The following is a 21,985-nucleotide window of genomic DNA, read 5'->3' as shown; positions in this document are numbered from 1 at the left end:
GAGCCTCCGGTCATTGGTTTTCCCAGTGACCCCTCTCTGATGGTGAACGCTCCCTCCTGGAGGCCCGCAGAGCCAGGCATCAGTCACGCCCCCATCGACAGCCCTCCTCAGCCCCCGCTTCCCAAGCCCCTGTCCTGCTTAGGCGGGACCCTGACAAAGGCAGCCTGGCCAAGGGCTGACTTCCTTGTTCCCTTTCTCAAAGCTCAGTGGCTCCCTGGGGCTCCAGAGAAACGGAGATAATGAAGGCAAATTAGCAATGCTTTCAGGAGAAGTAAAATAAAAAAGAAAGCCATCCACCCGGGCTGCAGCTTGGGGGCCGGGGACCAGGTGTGCGGTCTGTGCTCAGTACGGTTGTCTCTCCCTCCTGCTCCCCCGACTTGCCCAGCCTGAGTCTGCCGGATGGGCTGGCATTGCTGCGAAATGAATTTCCCTCTGAAGCGAGTTCTTACAGGACAGATTGACTGAAGGAAAAAGCTCATAATTGCCCATTGCTGGAAGGAGGAGACAGGAAAAACACTCGGATAAAAATATCTCTGTTTTTTGTGCACTTTTCCAGCTGAAAATTGGTGGGAAAGATGTTTTTGAAAAGCCTTCATCTATAAGCATATAATTACCAGGTCCCAGAACAAAAAATAGAGAGAGAGCGGGAGAGAGCAGGCATGTTCTCCGAGGGAGGAGGACTGGGGTCCGAACCCTCCTGGGGTTTTCTATAAATAAAATAATTCCCTCAAATTCTCATGCCTGGGCTGGTTGGAGCCAGCGATAGGGGGAGACACCCCCGTTTTACAGGTAAAGAAATAGAGACTCAAGTCACACGGTTAACTGGTAATTCTGTCCTTGCCTTGATTCTTGGTTTTAATGCTGCCTGTTCCCCCCCTGACCTGAGGATGTTTGTGAGACTGGGGCACTGTCCCCTCTGAACAAGCATCAGCAGACATTGTAGCATTCCTTATGGGCGCCTTTCTGAATGTGGCAGGGGTCTTAGATATCCAGAAGCCCCGTATCTGGCCATCAGCTATCCTGAGTGGCCTCCACCGCCGAGAGAGGTCATCAAGGCCACACCCCAAAATGCACGTGCGTTCTCTACAGAAGAGTCTCTCAAGTCCTCACTTATTGCCCACTGACTCTGCACACAGTTGTATGAGTCTTGGTTTGCATCATCACACAGTCAGGCCTGTCTGACAGCTGAGCCCAAAGGCAGCAGACCCCCACATCTCAGCTGTGCCAAGTGTGCCATCGCAGCCCAGTTTGGCACCGTGTCATTCACTGGATCAAAATTTGAATATTGGGATGAGGAAAGGGCAGAGAGGTAGTGTTGAAGACACACCACAGAGACACCGCAGGAAATGGGTGTTCCTCTGCTTCAGCATCAGCGTTAACCCACCACTGTTCCGCTCCATTCTTTGGGATTCTACGGCTCTGAATTTGGCAAACTTGATTCTCTGCTTTCTTGTCCGTAGGAGATAATCTTCCCCCTCCCCCACCTCCAGACTCCTAAACTTGGAGCCAGCAAGCTTATCTCTGGTCTTCCCAGGACAGCCCGGAGAGAAGGATTTTCCAGTGGCAGAGTCTAATTTGCATGGGATAAGATAGATTTTAATTCCAGAATTGCCCGCATGAAATACCAGAGATGTTCACTGTCACACAGTTGATAGAACCCAGTCTTTTTAATTTTATTAGCTCAGAAACGTCTTGTTGAATCTAAATGAAGTGCAAATTAGGGAACCGTAATAGGAGGCTTTATACTTAATGGGGTGTTGCCTGAATCCGTGGCTGTGGATGTGAACACAGGGCCTGGGGGTGGGGGAGGTGAGCAAAGCTGCTGGGGGCCAATTCCCGGGGCCCTGGAAATGATTCGTTATTTCCCACCTTCTGGCAAAGCTAAGGGAACCTATCCCTGGTCTGGAGAAGCTATATCTCAATGGTTAGAGCTGCAGGTGGTGAAGGTTCTCAGGCTTCCTTGGTCCCAGGTTGAACTACAGCCTTGACCCCAAGCTGAACCTGACCCCGACCCAGCCTGAGCCCCACCCCTGACTCTAAAGCAGTGATTCTCAGTGAGGGGCAGGGCGGGGTTGGGGGCGACAGTATTGCTCCCCTAGGGCACATGTGGGTTGTCTAGAGTCATTTTTGGTGTGGTGACTGGGGTGGGATGCTACTGTCATCTAGTGGTTAGAGGGCAGGGATGCTGCTAAACATCGTACAGCAATCCAGCAAAAAAGAATGTCAATAGTGCGGAGGTTGAGAAACCTGCTGTAGATTGTAGGTTGTAGATTTCTGGTTCTGACTGAGCCCGGACCTTGGCCAGGCTGTGTCCTGATCTTGACCCAGGTTGACAACACCTCTGGCCGAACGCTAATCTGAGCCCCTCCCCACCTCGTGAAAAGAATGTGGCTGGGATGGGATAAGAGGCTTCTGCCCGCCGCTGGGGCTGATTTGCTCCCTAGCCCCCTCTCTCCCCCTCCTCTGAAGAGTGAGGAGGGGGACAGTCCTGTCAGTGAGGGCTTGCTGTGGCCAGGGGGCTGGGGAGGGAGTGGCCTGCCCACAGCTGGTGAATGGTGAATGGGGGTGGGGGCAGAGCGGGGAGGGGGGCAGGGTGTAGGCTTGGGTGAGGCCTGAGACAGCAGCAGAAGTCTGGGGGGGGTGTACAGGTGCCTGGAGGGGCAGGGGTGGCCCCAGAGGCAGCATGGGAGAGCCGGCCCGCTTGACGGTTTGCCAGTTGACCTTACCCATCACAGTCCAGGGCTGAGAAGGGACTTGGAGAAGGAATGTGGCAAAAAGAACCTGGTCAAGGGAGCCTGGAGCATGGGGCAGGGTGGGCAGAGGCGCCTGGGGTCTGGTCCTGGCTATTAGCAGAGGCTGTCGTGGCCAAGGGTTGTATGACCGTGGGCACGAGTTGTCCCTCTCTGAGCCTCAGCTTCTTTCTGTATACGTGGAATGATAGTTGTGGAGACGGTTAATCACTGGACCGTCACGCAGAGCCCAGTCTGTGGTGGGTGCTCCAAAGAGCGTTACTCAAGAGCACAGACAGAGTTGCCCTTGCAGGGAGAAGCCATGAGGCTCCCCCAGCGGAGACCCAGGTAGAGCTGGTGGCAGGAAGGAACCCCTCTAACAGGCCACATCCACGAAGCAGAAGATTCCCAAGGCAGGAGGGCTTTGCCTGATGGAAATGACAGCGGAACTCAGGGCCTTTCCTCTCTTTCTCTCCTGCAGACGATGGGCCTTACTCCAAAGGAGGCAAGGACGCAGGAGGGGCTGATGTGGCTCTGGCGTGCCGCAGGCAGAGCATTCCAGGTAACCAGCCTCCTCTCCTTCCCCTTCTCTGTCCTGGAGCACAGAGAGCTCCAGGTGGGGGTCAGACAGCATCGGCTCTGCAGCTAACTCACTTTGTGACCTTAGACTAGTCACTTAACCTCTCTGATCCTCCTTCATAAGAAGGACATGATTTCACCCAGTGTCATGCAGCCAAGGGTACTGAGGGGACTTACCAAGTATTGGCCTCACTTGTCCTGGAGCTGGGGGCCTAGAATTGCCCCCACGCTGCCCACTCACCCCCTATCTGTCGGCAGAGGAGTTCCGAGGGGTCACCATGGTGGAGCTGACCAAGAAGGAAGGCAGCACGCTGGGCCTGACCATCTCGGGTGGCACCGACAAGGATGGGAAGCCCAGGGTCTCCAACCTGAGGCCTGGGGGGCTCGCAGCCAGGTGAGAAGTGGGCTCAGTGGGGGCAGCAGGAAGGGGGCCAGGGGGCAGTGGAGGAGGGTACTAGGGCCTTCGGCAGAGCAATCAGACAGCTGTTTCCTGGAGCACCTAAGAGCTTGGTGTCTGTGGAGGGAAGGCCCCCAGTGGAGGCTGGGATTCTAGGCCCCGGCTGCTTCTTTCCCTTTACACCAGAGGTGACTCAGCTCGGCCACAGCATCCCATGCTCACCGCTCTCGGGCCCTCCAGGCCTTTGCATCCTGTTCATCCCCACACACTGCCTCTAGGAAGCCCCCAGCACCCCAGGCTGAGGCAGGCGTTCGGCTCTGCTGGCACAGCCCTGTGTGCCACTTCTGCACACACTGCCTGCACCTATTATTTTACCTCTGGGGTCCCTTGGACCATGAGTTCCATGAAACCTAGGAGTTAGCCTCTCTATCACTGCCCCTCTGGGCCCAGGAAGAGCATTAAGGAATAGCAAAGGAGGTGATGATCTGGCCACTCTGTGGGCTGTCTGGGGCTGGTTAGAGCTATAACTATGAGGGTGACACCTCAGCAGGAGGGAAAGCGGGCAGACCAGCATCAGGGGAAAAGCTGGCCTGGGTGTCGGGCAGGTCTAGGTTAGAATCCCCACTCTCCTAACTCACTCCCTGTCTGACCCTGGACATGTCTGACCTCTCTGAGCCTCAGCTTGCCCATCTGTAAAATGGGGATCCAGAGACCATAAGGATTCAGTGGGAGGGGGGACATGAAATGCCAGCACCTGTTACCACGCATGTGCTCTGGCCTCCTTTCTCCCAGGAGTGACCTGCTGAATGTGGGCGACTACATTCGGTCAGTGAACGGGATCCACCTGACCAGGCTCCGCCACGATGAGATCATCACTCTGCTCAAGAATGTGGGAGAGCGTGTGGTGCTGGAGGTGGAGTATGAGCTGCCCCCGCCCGGTGGGTGCCCTTGGACCGGGAACTTTCTCCACTGCCTTGGTCATGGGTGGACAAAGCTGCCTCCTTGCCAACACCTGGGTGGTGGGTGGGGATCATGCCAGCTGGGGTGGGCTGGTCCTGGAGACTGGCCACAAACACCCATGCTGCACCTGGGGCCTTGCCTACAACTGCGGTACGCTGTCACCAGGAGGTGGTAGGGACCTGCTTATAACCCCTTGTCATCCTGCATATTTAGTTTCCAGATGCTTCTCCTTTAGGAGGGAAGGTTTTAGGAATGTCGCTGAATAAATTGTTCCCCGCCCTCCCATGCTTCACTGAGTACAGTGGCCTAGGGTTTAGCTTAGCTCTGAATTTTCAGAGTTGGCCTGAAGTCTTGAAAATTGAGTGACTGTCTGGAATTCATCTCTGGCCTAAGACTGTGAGCCATGGACTCAAGCCTGAGTTCTGCTGTTATCTCTGTGGGAGCATGGGCCGGCCCTTTCACCTCTCTAAGTGGTGGACTGAGTGGGTTTTAGGGAAGAGGGTGCATCTAAGCTTCACTTGTCCTACCTGTAAAATGGGGCAAGGGGAATTTACCCTTCCTGTAATGTCTTTGACTGGTCACCCAGCTCTCCTGGAATGAGCTTTGGGGACATCTGCCAGCTTGGTGATGCAACTGAAGGACTCAAGGAGTCCTCCATTTCTCCCCAGCCCCTGAGAACAACCCAGGGATCGTTTCAAAGACAGTGGATGTCTCCCTCTACAAGGAGGGCAATAGCTTTGGCTTTGTCCTCAGAGGTCAGTGTAAGAGTCACCTTTGGGGTCAAGGGACGGGAAGGCTAATGCCAATTCTATGTATGTTCTGTTTTGCTCTAATGAATTACCTACATGTATAATCTTCCTTCTGACTTTTAAGAACCATTAAAATCAAGTATTAAACGGAAAAATTGGCCAAGCAACAAAGTGGCCAAGCAACCATTAAAATCAAGTATTAAATGGAAAAATTCGCCAAGCAACAAATGACTGGGGGGAGTGAGAGGGAAAAGCTGTAACAGAAAATGAAGTTTGGAGCTGCCTAGCAACCAGAGGAAAAAGGGAAATAGGATGAGGTCGCAGGAAAGGAAGCAAGCTGTTTAACAGAGAGAGAACTTTGGTCCTATTCCCTACTTTTTGTCCGAACTCTGGGTGGGATTTACAGTTGATATCTCATAGGAGGGACTATGAAAAGCAAGGACAGAGTCCTCAAGCAGATTTAATTAAGGAAGCCTGCTTAAGGTCTGGGTTGGGGCCTCCGGGCGCCAGGGAGGGAGTGGATAGGTGACTGTTGAATTCTGTCCAGGAGGTGCCCATGAAGACGGGCACAAGTCCCGGCCACTCGTCCTGACCTACGTGCGGCCCGGCGGCCCTGCCGACAGGTGAGCCTGAGCCGGGATGCAGCTTACAGCCTCACCCTGCACTGCCCTCCCCCAGCTCCCCTAGGAAGAAGGCAGAAGGGACATCATACACATTCTCCAGATGAGCAAACTGAGGTCCAGACAGGGGACACCCCTGCCCAGAGTCGCTCAGCGGATTATTGGTGGAGCCAGCACTAAACCCCAAATGAGAGCTTCCCCCAACCTTTCTTCCTCAAGGTCCTGCTGTCTCGGGGTGGGGGTGGGGGGCAGGGGGGGGCGGGATGGGGATGGAGAGTGAGCTTTAGTGTCATATTACCCCTTCCCTGGCCTTCATTTTCCTGTCTGTGGAGTGGGTCCAATAGTGCAGCCCCTAAGAGCTGCTGTGAAGGAAGTGTGGGGCATGGTGACCAGCGTCACTGTGGTCCTCTGTGACGCAGCTTCCCCAGTCCTGGCTGCGCTGCCAGCCTGGCCCTGCCTGAGCCCCGCTCAGAAGCTCAGAAGCGCCAGGAGGAGAGAGTGTGGAGTAGGAACACACCCAGCTTCCAACTCCTGACCCCATGACCTCCCGGCGGGAGATTCCTGGCCATTTTAAGAAACGCCTGGAAAGGCCTTGTCAGAAATCTAAACCTGACCTTGGGACGGGTCTGTGATGAGTTATTCATAGAACCTCCCAGAATAGCTTTGGCCACCTGTTTGGGCAGGCATTCCAGAGCTGGGATGTGACCCAAACCAAGGTGAACCCCCTCAGGCCCCTCCCCTGGGGCCCAGTGGAATTCCTTCCCAGGCATGTTTCTCACCAGCCCAGAATCACTGCTGAGAACCAGGGTGGGGACCTGGGCAGGGACCGCTGTGCTGGCAGCTCGAAGCCTCCAGACTGCCCGCCCCTGATGCTGAGTGGCCCGGCAGGGCTGGGACCCTGTTGGGGCCCTGGTGGTGACCTCGAAGGGCATCCCCAGCTCAGACGCTGGAGGGCTGAGCTGGGACTGAATTTATTAAGCGCCTCTGGGAGGGGTCGGAGCTGACCCGACCCCCATCTTCAGTGCCCGCTTCAGTTATTCAGCTGTTTCCACATAACCTCCCTGGTTCTTTCACCCACATGTGCATTCCTTCCCTCATCCGCTCTGTCCCTTTCTCCTTCACCCGCTCCCTGCCCTCCCTCTGTTCTCTGGCTAGCGCTGGGCGAGGCTGACTGACCGGGCCCTTCCCCGCAGGGAGGGCTCCTTGAAGGTGGGGGACAGGCTACTCAGCGTTGACGGGATCCTGCTGCATGGGGCCAGCCACGCCACTGCTCTGGCCACCCTGCGGCAGTGCAGCCACGAGGCACTCTTCCAGGTGGAGTATGATGTGGCCATTCCAGGTGAGTTGGGGGCCTAAGGGCTAAGGTTGGAGCAGGAAGAGGCCCAGGGATAGAGGGAAGGGGGTAGCGGGTACAGATCCTCACCACTGCAAAGGCTGTGTGACCTTGGCCCAGTCACAGCCTCTCTGAGCCTCTCTGGGTAGTAATACTCTGCCAGGCGTTGTTTGTTGCACTGGGGATCCACCTGAGAACAACACAGATGAGGTCTCCATTCGCATGGGGCTGAGATTCTGGTGGGGAGAGACGGACAATAGATGGAATAAATCACATATAGAGTGTGTCAGATGATGATAAGTGTGTAAACACATCAGGGAGAGAGGTGGGAAGGCTGCGTGATGCCCTCTAATCTGCAGCTGTCCAGGTGAGAGAAGGGTGATGGTGGCTGGACCAGGGGTTGAGCTGGGGGATAGACGGGGTCAGATTCAGGAAGTACAATGAAGGTCCACTGGCCTGGTTTGCTGATGTTTGGACGTGGGGGTGGGGGTGAGGGGTAGGAGGAGCCGGGTTTTGTTTTCCAGCCACTGGGTGGGGTGAATGGGATGCCGTTTTCTGAAAGGGGGAAGGCTCGTAGTGAAACCCACAGTTCCGTGTATTCAGTCGGCTCTCGAATATATGCGAGCAGATTAGTATTGTCCAGCAAAGGCCTGGGTTCAGAGCCCCTGAGACCTGAATTCCTACCCCTCATCTGCTTCTGAGTGGCTGTGTGACCTTGGACGAGGTCTTTGCCTCCATGCACCTCAGTTTTCTTGTCTGTAAAGTGGGTGCAGTGATCCCTCCCTGGCAGTGAGGGTTAAGTCGAGATGGAGAAAGGTGCTCAATATTTGCATCTCAAACTCTTCTTTCCTTCCACTTACCAGACACAGTGGCCAACGCTTCAGGGCCCTTGATAGTGGAAATAACCAAGACACCAGGGTCCACCTTGGGGATCTCGCTCACCACCGGCTCCCACCGGAACAATCCAGTCATCACCATCGACCGCATCAAGCCGGCCAGTGTGGTGGACAGGTGGGCACCCACTGCGAGCTGCCACAGCGTGGGGGCTGCAGGGGGAGAGCTGCCCAGAGCTCTGTCCGGCTGGACCAGCCTCCCCCTTTGCTCCCTGACCTGGCCAGGAGTGGGGCCCTGCATGCCGGAGACCGCATCCTGTCCATCGATGGCACCAGCACTGAACACTGCTCGCTGCTTGAAGCCACCAAGCTCCTGGCTAGCGTGTCGGAGAAAGTGCGGCTGGAGATCCTACCTGCGCCCCAGAGTCGGCGGCCCCTGAAGCCCTCAGAGGCAGGTGGGTCCCCTTGGCAGACCTCAGAGCTCAAACCTGAAGGCTAATGGACCAAAGCCCTGGGCAGGCTAAAATTTACTGGAACAAATGTCCATTCCCACAGGGAAGCTCGAACTGTCAAGTGCAGCAGCTAAGGGGTGGGGAGGTGGGGCGGATAAACAACTTGGGTGTTTGATTTGACAGCTTGCTGGCATGGATGGCCCAAAAGCTAGTTCCATCTCTGGTTACATTAATAGAAGTATAAGGGCTAGAACAAGGGAGGGGACAGTCTTCTGTGCCCTGTGCTACTCAGAGTTTGGACCCTGGACCTCAGCTCAGGGCCCTCGGCAGGTCCAGAGGAGGCAGCCAAGCAGTCAGGGAGGGCCTAGAGCCTCCCCTGTGAGGAGTCGGGGCTCCCAGCTTGGACCAGGGACCTAGGCGCTGGGCAGTTCTAAGAGAAGAGGGAGCAGATGGTCTGGGGTCCCAGAGGGCAGAGTGGGGGCCTGGGGCAGGCTGGAGGGTAGTCAGAGGAAGGCAGCCTCCTGCTCAGGGCAGGCAAGTGCTTCGAGCAGCCTAACCCTTGGGTTTCGAGTTCACATCCCAGCTTCGTCCCTAACAGCTGGACAGGTGCTTTGCCTCTCTGAGCCTCAGCTGCCTCATCTGTAAATAGGCGTCAGGACCCCGAGTACACCAGGCTTGGTCATGGTGGTCAGGCTGTGAATTCAGCCCTTGGGGCACAGTGCGGGAGGGGGGCGAGGATGGAGTCTGCCTGCCCCACCCTTTGCAAGCCCAATCTTCCAGAAGAGAAAAATTCTGCAGATCAGATGTGTGGGGACCGGTATCTCTGGTCTCTGCCAGGGTCGGTAAAGACCCTGACAAGCCACAGCAAGGGCTGATGGAGGAGGCTTTGGGGCTTGAAATCCCGTCCTCTGTTCCCCTACCCGCTGCTGTGGTGCCTGGGCTTCTCACGGGTCATGTGGGTTCACCCACATGACAAGTCTACAGGGTTGGTACAGAGGCGCTGAGGCGCCCAGCAGGGCAGGTCCTTCCGAGAGCACACAGCTGCTGACAGTGCCCCTGGCTCTCACTGAATAAGCCTCTGCTAAGCACCCAGCACTGCTGTAAGCACGTCACACGTGCTAACTCATTCTGATCCTCCCAGCTTCCCTAGGAAGTAGCCACTGTCTTTGTCCCATTTTACAGATGTGACAATGAGGCACAGGGGGGCTAAGTGACTTATTCCAGTCCCACAGCTGGTCAGTGATGGAGCCAGGATTGGACCCGGCTGCTGGCCCCAGAGGTGGCCCAGCCCCCGGGTGGGGTTGGTGTCACCAAACAGGGAGGCAGAGTCAGTGGGCTGAGATCACCGGGACCTCACCCATCCCTCCAAGAACATGTTGCACCAGGCTGGACATCCCCCCACAAGTCCTGCAGCAGAAGGAAGAACCAGTACAGAGCCTGGGGCAGTGGGTAGGAGGGGGATGCTGGGGATGTGAGGGGGGCAGGATCTGGTAGAGGGTCTGCGGGGTCCCCTGGGAAGCAGATGCTTAGCTGGAGTAAAGAGTTCGCTGGGGTTGATGCCTGTGGACGGTGGAGGGGAGGAAGCGGGAACAGCCTCAGACTGCGATGCAGGTCCGGGCAGGCCTGGGCCAACCCAACAGGGACCCAGGTGGCACCCGAGAGCCCCGCGCGGGGCAGAAATGCCAGGCCCTGGTGCCCTGCATGCCCAGCCCCCGGCCCAGGCTGCAGCACTGCGGCAGACTCTGAAGGTGCTGCAGCTGGTCACCGTCTGCAAACTGCACTCCTCGGAGCTGACCGGTCAGTTCTTGAGCTCCAAAGCCAGTCAGCCTGGTTCACATCCTGCTCCTCCAGCACCTCCCAGCTGTGGGCCTTGATCTGAGCCAGCTTTCCCTCTCTCCTGTCCCTGCCTCTCGGGCTGAGCCCTGAGCACAGTGCCTGGCACACGGTGGGCATCCAGGACATGTGGGCAAAATCTCGAATGCCTGGCTTGGCTTGGGAAACTCTGGATCTTCTCTTCCTGCTCTCCTCCCCTCATTGTGCGGACAGGAGCTCATCCTTCAGGGGTGTGGTGATCCAGACCTGCTCAGCCCCCAGCGTCTGTCTCTCCTCTTTCTCCGCCACAGTGAAGGTGCAGAGGAGCGAGCAGCCACATCGCTGGGACCCCTGCGTGCCCTCCTGCCACAGCCCCCGGCCCGGCCACTGCAGGACACCCACCTGGGCCACCCCTGCCAGCCAGGACCAGAGCCGATGTAAAGTGCCCTCCCCGCTGTCACTCTCCCCTATTCCTAGGGAGGGGCTGGAGCCTGCTTTATAGGGAAGGAGGCCAAGACTCAGAGAAGTCAGGGGTCCTTGCAGCATCACCTCACACATTAGTGACGAGATGGGCCCCTGTCTGGCAGCTGGGTTTCACCAGGTCTGTGAAAACCCTGCAAGCTTTGAGGCCCAGAGTGGGAGAGACTGGCTCACAGAGGTTACACAGCGAGCATGGTGGAGGGGGGAAGGCATCCCTGTGTCTCCCTGAGGCAGGGTGAAGGGCTCTGCTGGGGCTCATGGTTCTGTGCTCTCATCTCCCCCAGCCTTGTCCTCATCTCCCTTTTCCTCGCCGACCATGAACCACGCCTTTCCCTGCACCAATCCCAGCACCCTTCCTCGCGGATCCCAGCCCATGAGCCCCCGGACCACAATGGGACGGAGGAGGCAGCGAAGAAGAGAACACAAGAGCTCATGTAAGCCATGGTCTCTTCCCTCCCCTCTGGGCTGCCTCTGTGCCTGAGAGAGAGATTTGCTAAAGGGTATGGGGTATTTGGGGCAGGGCTGGGGGTGGGTGGGGGGCATTAAATAGCATGCGTGGTACACCAGGCTGCTGCGGATGGTTGGGCAGGTTGTGCACTGCACAAGGGCACACCTGAGGGGTGACAGTTACTTTGTACACTTTGTCTTGTATTTTTATTATGAAAAATTCCCAGCAGGTGGTGGCAAAGTGTCTTGAGGAAAGGATGCCTTTTCAGATTTGCACGAAGGTCTCACAGTAACTCCATTTCATTTTTCTCTCCTTCAGCCCTCTGATCCATTCCAGGGTGTGGTGTTACTTTGTCTTTACCGCCTCTCTGACATTTGTTAATTTTCCCTAAGACAGAGACACACAGGCCTGAAACTAGCCATCCAGAACATAGTAATTTTTAGTTTTATTAGATATATATTTCTACTTAACTTTTGCTTATAAACATTTCTCTTTATTTATGATCACTATATGTAGTTCCTTTTGAAATGAAGGTATTTAAGGTTTTGTTTTTTTTTGCGGTATGCGGGCCTCTCACCGTTGCGTCCTCTCCCGTTGTGGAGCACAGGCTCCGGACGCGCAGGCTCAGCAGCCATGGCTCACGTGCCCAGCCGCTCCGCGGCACGTGGGATCTTCCCGGACTGGGGCACAAACCCGTGTCCCCTGCATCGGCAGGCGGATTCTCAACCACTGTGCCACCAGCGAAGCCCGTATTTAAGTATTTTTAAAAATGAATAAATGTAAAGACAAATAGTAATGAATGATAATGCAGGAAACATGTGGAAGTAGCAAAAGTCACAAGAATGCCCAGAATTTTGAAATCTTTCCTGGGAAGAATCTTTCCTTTGTTGATGTTGAAAGTGTTCCCAGCCTCCTTCCATGTGAGTTGGGGAGGCCTCCAGAAAGAATGGAAGGTCGAACTGGGCCATTTAGGATTGGACCAGGTGAGGGAAAAGAGAAATATAAGTCATCTGGCACCTGAAAGGAGCTAAATATGGATATGAGCTTCCTGGCAGCCAAGGTGAAAAGGGAAACAGAATTCAGAGTCAGATGAGAGATACAATACACCTTTACCAGCACCTTTGTCACCCACTGAAGCAGGGGATGTGTAGGTGAAAAGATTCACAAGTGTCATTCACAGGCAGGAGCTTATGGAGCCTGGGAAACTCTTGGGACCCCTTACCTGTCTCCTTCCTTGATGATAACAATTAATTAGTTAAATAAAATTTTTTGAACACCTCCAATGTTCCAGGTACAATTCTTATCATTGAGGTGAAAAAATAATGAAATAGTGAAAAAATCAATAGTGAAAAAAATAGTGAATATAAATATAATAACACAATATACCCAACAATAAAGTGTTACATATATTGTAATGTATATATAATAGTATAAGAAAATAATATATAAAGACACAACAGTATAATTAATAGAAAGAAATATAATAAGTTTTATTTAATAATTGATATCCTTATCGATATCCTTATCCATATTAATAATACAAATGTATTCTATATATGGAATATAAAATAAAATATATTAAATAACATATCAAATAGTTAAACAGAGTTATCATATGACCCAGAAATTCCACTCTTAAGTAAATGCCCAAGAAAAATGAAAACATATGTCTTGTTCACCCAAAAACATATTTACACGTTTATACAGTGTTATTCATAATACCCAAAAGGTGGAAACAACCCAGATGTCCATCAATGGATGGATTTTAAAAATGTGCTATCATCATACAGTTAGATATTAGCCAGCTTCAAGAAGGAAGGGAGTTTTGATATGTGCTACATGGATGAATCCTGAAAACATTATGCTAATTGAAAGAAACCAGACACAAAAGACCATGTATAGTATGATCCCTTTGATATGAAATGTCCTGAATAGGCAACTCTAAAGACATTGAAAGTAGATTAGTGGGTGCTTAGGGCTGGAAGAGATGGGAGGATTTGGGTGATTAACTAAAGGCAACAGGGTTTCTTTAAGGGATTGAAAATGTCCCAAAATTGAGTGAGGGGATGGCTGTACAACTTGAACGTACTAAGTATTCAATATACTAAAAACAGAGTGTTGAATTGTACACTCTGTGGGTGTATACTGTGGTAGCCAAATTGTATCTCAATAAAGCTGTTACCAAAAATGGCATAATATATACTATCGTATCTAACAGTAATATAATGTGATATTTGGTATATGATATAATAATAAAATAAATTGAAATATAACATCACACAACATGACATGACATAGTATCACCGACCCTCAGAGCCTCTGTTTTACAACACGGCAGTCCCGAGAGCTGTCTTCCTTAATCCTTGCCACAGCTCTGCCAGGTGGGACTCATGATCTCATTGCTCAGGTGAGGAAACCAAGGCTTAGAATGGGCCTCAACTTTGCCCCGCCCCACCCCGGGCCAGTCAGGCCTCCCGCTCACTCACCTCTCTGACTTCAGGTGTCTGGGCCGAGGGAGGATGGGCTTTGGCAGGAAGGCGTCCCTGGGGCTGTGCCTTGAGCGCCGTGCCTGCCTGCCCCGCAGTGTCGCTGGCCTCCAGCACCGTGGGGCCAGGCGGCCAGATTGTGCACACAGAGACCACCGAGGTCATGCTCTGCGGAGACCCCCTCAGCGGCTTCGGTCTCCAGCTGCAGGGAGGCATCTTCGCCACCGAGACCCTGTCCTCCCCACCCCTCGTGCGTTTTATTGAGCCTGACAGCCCGGCGGAGAGGTGAGCCTACTGCCCCCAACCCACTGGGCCTACCACTCTCCAATTCGGGGGTGGGGGGCTTACGGGCAGCCAGGGAAACCAAGTCACACACCAAGCCTGGCTGCACAGTTGTATCTCATCAACTATCACGTCAACCCCGTTACCAGCCCCATTTTGTAGATGAGGAATCTGAGGCTCAGAGAAGCTGATTTCACCTGCCTAGGGTCACACAACTCGAGTGACCCAGGACGTGAACCCCTGTGTGACTGAAGTCAGAGTCCTCTATATACATCTCCTAAGGCATGGCATCATCCGCATTGGACAGACAGAGAAACTGAGGCCCAGCAAGGTCACACTTTAGCCAGAGTCCTGTGGTAAATTGCCTGAGGATCTACAGCTGGCACAGGGTGGAGCTGAGCTTTCCACCCCCGCCCGGGAGGTGGGGCCCAGGTTTGGGCCTGGCCCTGCTCCTGCACAATGTTCCTGTCTCCCAACGGGGCCTCTTCTCTCTGCCGGGCTGTCCGGTTCAGGTGTGGGCTGCTGCAGGTAGGGGACCGCATCCTGGCCATCAATGGCGTTGCCACCGAGGACGGGACGATGGGAGGAAGCCAACCAGCTGCTGCGGGACGCGGCGCTGGCCCACAAGGTCCTGCTGGAGGTGGAGTTTGACGTTGCCGGTGAGTGGGTGCCCCGAGCTTCCTGCTCTCCTTCGGGACCCTGTGCTCCCTCCTCTCACTACCCTGCTCCCCGCAACCTCCCGCCCTGCCCTGATCCTTCTCCCCGCATTTGCAGTGTGTCCCCCGCACTAATGGTGGGAGAAAGGCGCTCGCCGGGGTGGAAGGAATTGCACATGCCAGTGTGAGGGTTGATGAGGGTTTTTGTAGTGGAACAGGAGCTGGGGGGTGGGGTGGGATGAGGGTTTATGCAAAGACCCCCAAACAACTTGGTTAGAATTCTGGTTCTGTGATTTGGACACTGTGTGACTTTGGACAGGACCCTTCCTCCCCCACCCTTAGTTCCCCCCAGTGTAAAATAGTGAATAGAATCCTCTATCACAAGGGGCGTTGTTCAGACTAGATGAGATAAAGCGTGTGAAAGCATCAGCTGAGGCCCGGCCCGTGAGAGGCGTCCAGTAAGTCATTGCTGGATCCGAACGGACTGGGCTGGGCCATGGGGCCCCTGGAGAGGCGGCAGCCGTAAAGTTTGGGTTCTAGTACTGACTCTGCTCTGACCTGATGGGTGCTTGTCTCCAACAAGTCGGTGCACCATGTCTCAGTTTCCTCATCTGTGGGTGCAAGAAGCAGGATGGGGTTGTTTGGGGTCCCTCCCCACTGGACCAGAATGGGTGTGGGGCAGGGACTCCCTGAGGCCCTTCCCTTGAGTCTCACGTGGGTGTGTGTCTGTTTGCACCCAGAGTCCGTCATCCCGAGCAGCGGCACCTTCCACGTGAAGCTGCCCAAGAGGCGTGGCGTGGAGCTGGGCATCACCATCAGCTGTGAGTCCGCTCCCCGCACGCTCTCCGCCTGCCCCGAGAAAATGCCCAGCACCTGGCCGGGCGGGAAGGCTCTGGGTGGGTGGGAGGGCTGTCTGACGTGGCTTCCCTCCACCGCAGTGCCCGGTTGTGTGTCCTTAGGCAAGGCTTCTCAAGGCCTCGGTTTCCCATTCTGCACAACGGGAATCTCCTGGCCTTTTTAGTCTCCGGGGGTAGTGAAATGGTTTGTAAGGCGCCAGACATACAGGCCAGGTTTAGTTTTCTGTTTGCCTCTGTGTTCCCAGGGCCCAGAAAAGGCCTAGAACACAGTAGGTGCTTAATTCATGTTTGTCAAAGGAATGAAAGTGAGGGACTGCAGAATGGAAAGAGAAAAGTAGAATACATAAGCATGGTAACAGTCAGAGCCCTCCCCAGCCTGCATCTCACTCAGGAAAAGCCGAAGTCCTCTGATTTCATCTCCTGCCGTCTCCTCGTCATGCCCCGGAGGGGTAACTGTCCAGAAGGGCTGCTGCCGCAGCTCCTTCCTGCCCCAGACCCTGCAGTCAGTGGTGGTGGGAGTTTGAGCAATCAAGGGGGAGAAGCTTCTTCCAGCCCAGGAACCACTAGGCAGGGCAACCAGGTGCAGTTGCTCAGGTTGTGCAGGACACAAGGTGCCCATTCAAGGTACACTTACAGTTTTCTAACATTTTCTCAACAGACTAATTAGAAGGGGCACCTTTGTCTCATTTGCAAAGGTGCTGCATGGGCTAGAAGGACCGCCTTACACCTGGTCACTCATGGAAAAACCCATTAGCCCCAATGGATTCTTTCTGCAGGAAAACTCAGCCACCCATTGTCTTAGATCGTGCTCCCTGGGAAACAGCTTTTCACGCTAGGAGTTACCTTATTGAGGAGGGCTCTCAGGGTCAACACCTGTGGGCGGACGAGGCCTCAGGACCAGGCAAAGGGAGGAGCTGTGCTGCGATGTAGTCCCGGTAGAGGGCTCGGCCAATCCCACGGGGAGCTCTTTGCTGGGGAGGCCACGGGAGTTGTCCTGAGCTGAGGCTGGGAGCCTTGCCTTGGCACCACTACGTGAACCAGTCATTGGGTATAGGCACTTTATTGGGTAAGGCTGCTCCCTCAGCCAAAAGCCATTCCCCAGTGGGATCCTGCTGTGAGCTGTGGCAGCCAGCATTCCCTGCAGCAGGGGAAGGAAGAACTCAATTGTTGAAGTCACCTAGTTCTGGGACCTGGCCCTGTGCCAGGTGCTGGGGACACAGACACCAGCCAGACACAGCCCCTCAGGGAGCTCTGTTTGCTGGGAGATGGGCTGAGCATGGGAGGTGTTGTCGCACTTTGTCTAGTTAATCTCTGATGTCCCCGTGAACTCTGTGGCCTCATCCCCATTTTACAGAGGGGAAATTGAGGCACAGAGAGAGGAGCTGATTTGCCCACAGTCAGCCAGCCAGGGAGCTGTGGGAGCAGGGCGCGTGGATCCAAGTATACGCCCAGCTCCTGGGCCCCCCAAGGCTGAAGTGACCAAAGGTGGGCTTCATGGCTCCTTCCCTCCAGCGGGCCAGCAGGAAAGCGAGGGGAGCACCCTGGTCATCTCCGACATCAAGAAAGGCAGCGTGGCGCACAGGTAGGGGAGCCCCTGGCAGGGCGGGGGGCTGGCCCACAAGGATGGGCTCGGGGCCTGCGTGTGCCAGGCTCCTTCCTGTCCCCACCCTGTTCCTGCAGGACGGGCACCCTTGAGCCGGGCGACAAGCTGCTGGCCATCGACAACATCCGCCTGGACAACTGCCCCATGGAGGACGCTGTACAAATCCTGCGCCAGTGTGAGGACCTGGTGAAGCTGAAGATCCGCAAGGATGAGGACAACTCCGGTGAGGGCCCTGACCGCTCCACCACCAGCCCCCGACCCTGCCCGCGCAGTCCAGACAGTGCCCAGCTGGCAGTCCGGGGCTCCCTGCGGCCAAGGAGGGAGCGTGGTGGGTGCCACCCAGGGGCTGCTGGTGGAGACCCCTTGAATGAGGATGCAGTGGGGTGGATGGCAGATTCCTCCCTACCCCGGGTCTGGGCTTCTCCAAGGGCCCTTGCGAGGTTGGCTGGAGTTTGACAGCAGCTTGGATCCAACAAGCCCTGCGCAAAGCCGCTGTGGGCAAATGATTGGGTGGGTTGGTGAATGGGTGGGGGTGGGAGATGTACCACTCCATGGGTGGCTGTGAGTAAGCCGAGGCTGCAAACTCAGACACATCTGAGGCTGAACAGCTGATAGGAGTGAGTGAATTGGGCTGAAGGTAAGAAAAACAATACAGTTTGGGTAGACAGAAGGAAGGGGAGAGAATCTCTTGTTCAGACGGGCAGCTGCTGCCAGCTCCTACCCTGGGAAAGAGGATCACTTGTGGGCAGCTTTCAAATTTTTTTAAGAAAAACTGGAAATCTGGGGTTTTCTTACTGTCGATATTATCATCACCACCATATCCTTGTTATTTTGTGTGGTGTGTGAAATCTTTATTATAAAATGCTGCTTCCACATTTCTGTCCTTTTTAGAATAGCTGTTTGAGTGGAAGGAGACATTTCTGGAAGCAGAAGATGGCCTCAGTTGGTGCCATCTGAAGTCCTGGCATGGGGGAATGGATGTATTAATGTGGGAGGAATGGGTGAATTAATGACTGATGGAATGTTTGAACTAATGGCTGAGGAAATAGGTGTATTAATGGCATGAAAGAATGGGTGTATTAGTGGCAAAAGGAATGCATGATATAATGGCTGAGGGAAAGGGTGGAGTAAGGGCATGAGGGAATGGCTGAATTAATGACTGAGAGAATGGGTGAATTAATGGCTGAGGTAATGAGTGAATTAATGGCAGAGGGAATAGCTATATTAATGGCTGGAGGAATAGGTGTATGAGTGGCTGAGGGAATGTGTGTATTAGTGGCTGAGAGAGTACATGAATTAGGCTGATGGAAAGGGTGTATTAATGGCATCAGGGAATGGTTGAACTAATGGTAGAGAAAATGGGTGCATTAATGGTTGAGGGAATGGGTAAATTAATGGCAGGAGGCAATGGGTGTTTTAATGGCTGAGACAATGGGTGTATTAATGGCTGAAGGAATGGATGAAATAATGGCTGAGAAGAGTGGTGAATTAATGGAGAGGGAATGGGTAAATTAATGGCTTAGGGAATGGGTGTATTAATGGCATGAAGGAATGGGTGAATTAATGGCATGAAGGCATGGGTGAGTTAATGGCTTAGGGAAAGGCTGAATTAATGGCTGAGGGAATCTATATTAGGGCTGAGGGAATGGGTGAATTGAAGGCTGAGGGAAGGGGTGAACTAAAGGTGGAGAGAATAGGTGTTTAAATGGCAGGATGGAATGGGTGTATTAATGGCTGAGGGAATGGGTGAATTAATGGCTGAGGGAATCTTTGGATTAGAGCTGAGGGAAAGGGTGAATTAATGGCATGAGGGAATGGTTGATTACCGGGCTAAGGGAGTGAGTAAACTACAGGATGAGAGAATAGGTGTTTTAATGGCATGATGGAATGGGTATATTATTGGTTGAGGCATTGGGTATATTAATGAGTTCAGGTATGGATGAGCTAAAGGCTGAGGGGAGTGGTGAATTAATGGAGACGGAATGGATGAATTAAAGGCTGCAGGAATCTGTGTATTATGACTCAGGGAATGGGTAAATGAATGGCATGAGGAAATAGATGAATTAATGGCTTAGGGAATGGGTGACATAATGGTCAAGGCAATGGCTCCATAATGGCATGAGGGAATGGATGAACTAATGGCTAAGAGAATGGGTTTTTTAGGCATGAGGGAATTGGTGTATTAATGGCAGAGGGAAGAGGTGAATTAATGGCTGAGTGAATGTGTAAAGTAATGACTGAGGGAATGAGTGTATTAATGGCTGAAGGAATAAGTGAGTTAATGACTCAGGGTATGGGTGAATTAATGGCTGACGGATTGGCTGAATTAATGGTGGAGAGAATGCCTGAATTAATGTCTCAGGGATTGTCTCAATTAATGGCTGAGGAAATGGGTGAATTAATGGATGTGGGAATGTATGTATTAGTGCCTGAGGGAATTGGTGTATCAAAGGCTGAGGGAATGGCTTAAATAATGGCTGAGGATTAGAGGCTAAAGGAAAGTGTGATTGAGTGCCTGAAAGACTGGGTATATTAAGGAATGAGGCAATGGATAAACTAATGGCTCAGGGACCTGTGAACTAATGATTGAGGTAACAGTGAACTAATGGTTGAGCAAATGGGTTTATAAATGAGACAGGGAACGGGTGTATTAACGGTATGAGGGCATGGGTGGACTAATTGCTAAGAGAATGGGTGTATTAGGCATTAGGGAATCGGTGTATTAATGGTTGCAGGAATAGGTGAATTATGGCTGAGGGAATGTGTGAAGTAATGACTAAAGGAATGAGTATATTAGTGGCTGAGGGAATAGGTGAGTTAATGACTTAGAGATGGGTGAATTAATGACTGAGGGAATGCCTGAATTAATGGCTGAGAGAAAAGGTGAATTAATGGATACGGGAATGGGTGAATTAATGGACGTGGGAATGCCTGTACAGTATTAAGAGCTGAGGGAATTGGTGTATCAGAGGCTGAGAGAATGGCTGTATTAATGGCTGAGGGACTAGCTGAAGTAATGGCTGGAGGAATGGATGCATTAGTGACCTAGGTTGTGGGTGTATGAGTGGCTGAGGGAATGGGTGCCGGAGTGTATGATTTAAATGAAATGGAGAGGGACTTGCCTGACAGTCCAGTGTTTAAGACTTCGCCTACCAATGCAGGGGGTGTGGGTTTGAAACCTGGTCGGGGAGCTAAGATCTCACATGCCTCGTGGCCAAAAACCAAAACATAAAACAGAAGCAATATTGTAGCAGTTTAAAAAGACCTTAAAAATGGTCATCATCAAAAAAAAATTTTTAAACAATAAAATAAAAAAATGAAATGGAGAAATGTGTGTATTAATGGCTAAGGGAATGGCTGAATTAATGGCTGAGAGAATGGTTGAGTTAGTGCTGAGAGAATGGGTGCATTGAAGGCCTAGTAAATGGGTGTATTAGTGGTTGAGGGAATGAGTGAACTAATGGCAGAGGGAATGTGTGAATTAATGCCTGAAGGACTGGGTGGATTAGTGGGTTACAGTATGGGTGAACTAAGGCGGAAAGAATGGGTGAATTAATGGTAGAGGGAATGGGTAAATTAATGGCTGAGGAAATGGATGAATTAATGGCTAGGGATGGGTGAATTAACAGACGGGTATGGGTGAATTAATGGATGGAGGAGTGTGTGTATTAATGGTTAAGGGAATTGCTGTATCAAAGGTTATGGGAATGGCTGAAATAATGGCTGAGGGATTGGCTGTATTAATGACTGACACAGCGGATAAATTAATACCTGAGAAAATGGGTGCATTAATGGCCGAAGATGTGGGTGTATTTGTGGCTGAGAGAATGGGGGAATGGCTGAAGAAATAGTTTAATTAATGGCCGAGAGAATGTCTCAGGGATTGGCTGAATTAATGGGTGAGAAAATGGGTGCATTAGTCGCCTAGATAATGGGTGTATTACTGTTTGAGGGAATGGGTGAACTAATTTCTTAAGAAATGGGCGAATGTAGCTTATGGAATGGGTGAACTAATGGCTGATGTAATAGGTGAATTAATGCTTGGAGGAACTAGGTTCATTAGTGGCTTAGAGAATGACTGAACTTATGGCAGAAAAAAATGGGTGAATGAATGACTTACGGAAATGGTGGGTTAGTGGCTGAGCGGATGGATGAATTAATAGCTGAAGGAAAGTTTGTGTTAGGCCTGAGGGTATGCATTAATTAATGCCAAGAGGAAGTGAGTGTATTAATGGCTGAGGGAATAGATGAATTAATGGCTGAAGGAATGGGTGTATTAATGGCATGATGGAATGGGTATATTATAGATAAGGGGATATGTGTATTAATGGCTCAGGGAATGGGTGTATTAAAGGCTCAGGGAATAGGTGAATTAATGGTTGAGGGGATGGGTAAACTAATGGCTGAGAGAATGGATAAACTAATGGCTGAGGTAGTAAGTGAACTAATTCCTAAGTTAACTAGTGAATTAATGGCTGAGGGAATGAATGAATGAATGGCTCCAGGAGGTGTATTAGTGGCTACAAGAATGGGTGAAACTGGATGAGAATATGGCCGGCTTAATGTTGGAGAGAATGGGTGAATTAATGGTGAGGAATGGGTGATTTAGTGGGTGAAGGATTGGCTGACTTAATGGCTGAGGGAAAACTGAATAAATGGCTGAAGGAATGGGTGAATTAATGGAGGTGTGAATGAGTGAATTAGTGGAT

General features: G+C 52.5%; 1 protein-coding gene across 1 annotated transcript in view; it reads left to right on the top strand.

Annotated features, from left to right (window-relative positions):
* GRIP2 (glutamate receptor interacting protein 2) overlaps positions 1 to 21,985 on the top strand; it is an 88,479-nt gene that overhangs the window by 20,653 nt on the left and 45,841 nt on the right. The window contains 16 exon segments of the mRNA XM_032647961.1: positions 3,174 to 3,291; positions 3,567 to 3,702; positions 4,498 to 4,643; positions 5,334 to 5,420; positions 5,962 to 6,037; positions 7,228 to 7,373; positions 8,231 to 8,378; positions 8,486 to 8,655; positions 10,776 to 10,901; positions 11,229 to 11,378; positions 13,977 to 14,163; positions 14,673 to 14,742; positions 14,744 to 14,819; positions 15,557 to 15,637; positions 17,186 to 17,255; positions 17,354 to 17,499. Of these exon segments, the coding sequence (XP_032503852.1) occupies positions 3,174 to 3,291; positions 3,567 to 3,702; positions 4,498 to 4,643; positions 5,334 to 5,420; positions 5,962 to 6,037; positions 7,228 to 7,373; positions 8,231 to 8,378; positions 8,486 to 8,655; positions 10,776 to 10,901; positions 11,229 to 11,378; positions 13,977 to 14,163; positions 14,673 to 14,742; positions 14,744 to 14,819; positions 15,557 to 15,637; positions 17,186 to 17,255; positions 17,354 to 17,499 (1,933 nt within the window).

Source organism: Phocoena sinus, chromosome 11 (assembly GCF_008692025.1).
Source record: "Phocoena sinus isolate mPhoSin1 chromosome 11, mPhoSin1.pri, whole genome shotgun sequence".
NCBI classification, from domain to species: Eukaryota; Metazoa; Chordata; class Mammalia; order Artiodactyla; family Phocoenidae; genus Phocoena; species Phocoena sinus.
Note: the sequence above shows the minus strand (reverse complement) of the source record. Positions and strands in the feature narration are given on the sequence as shown.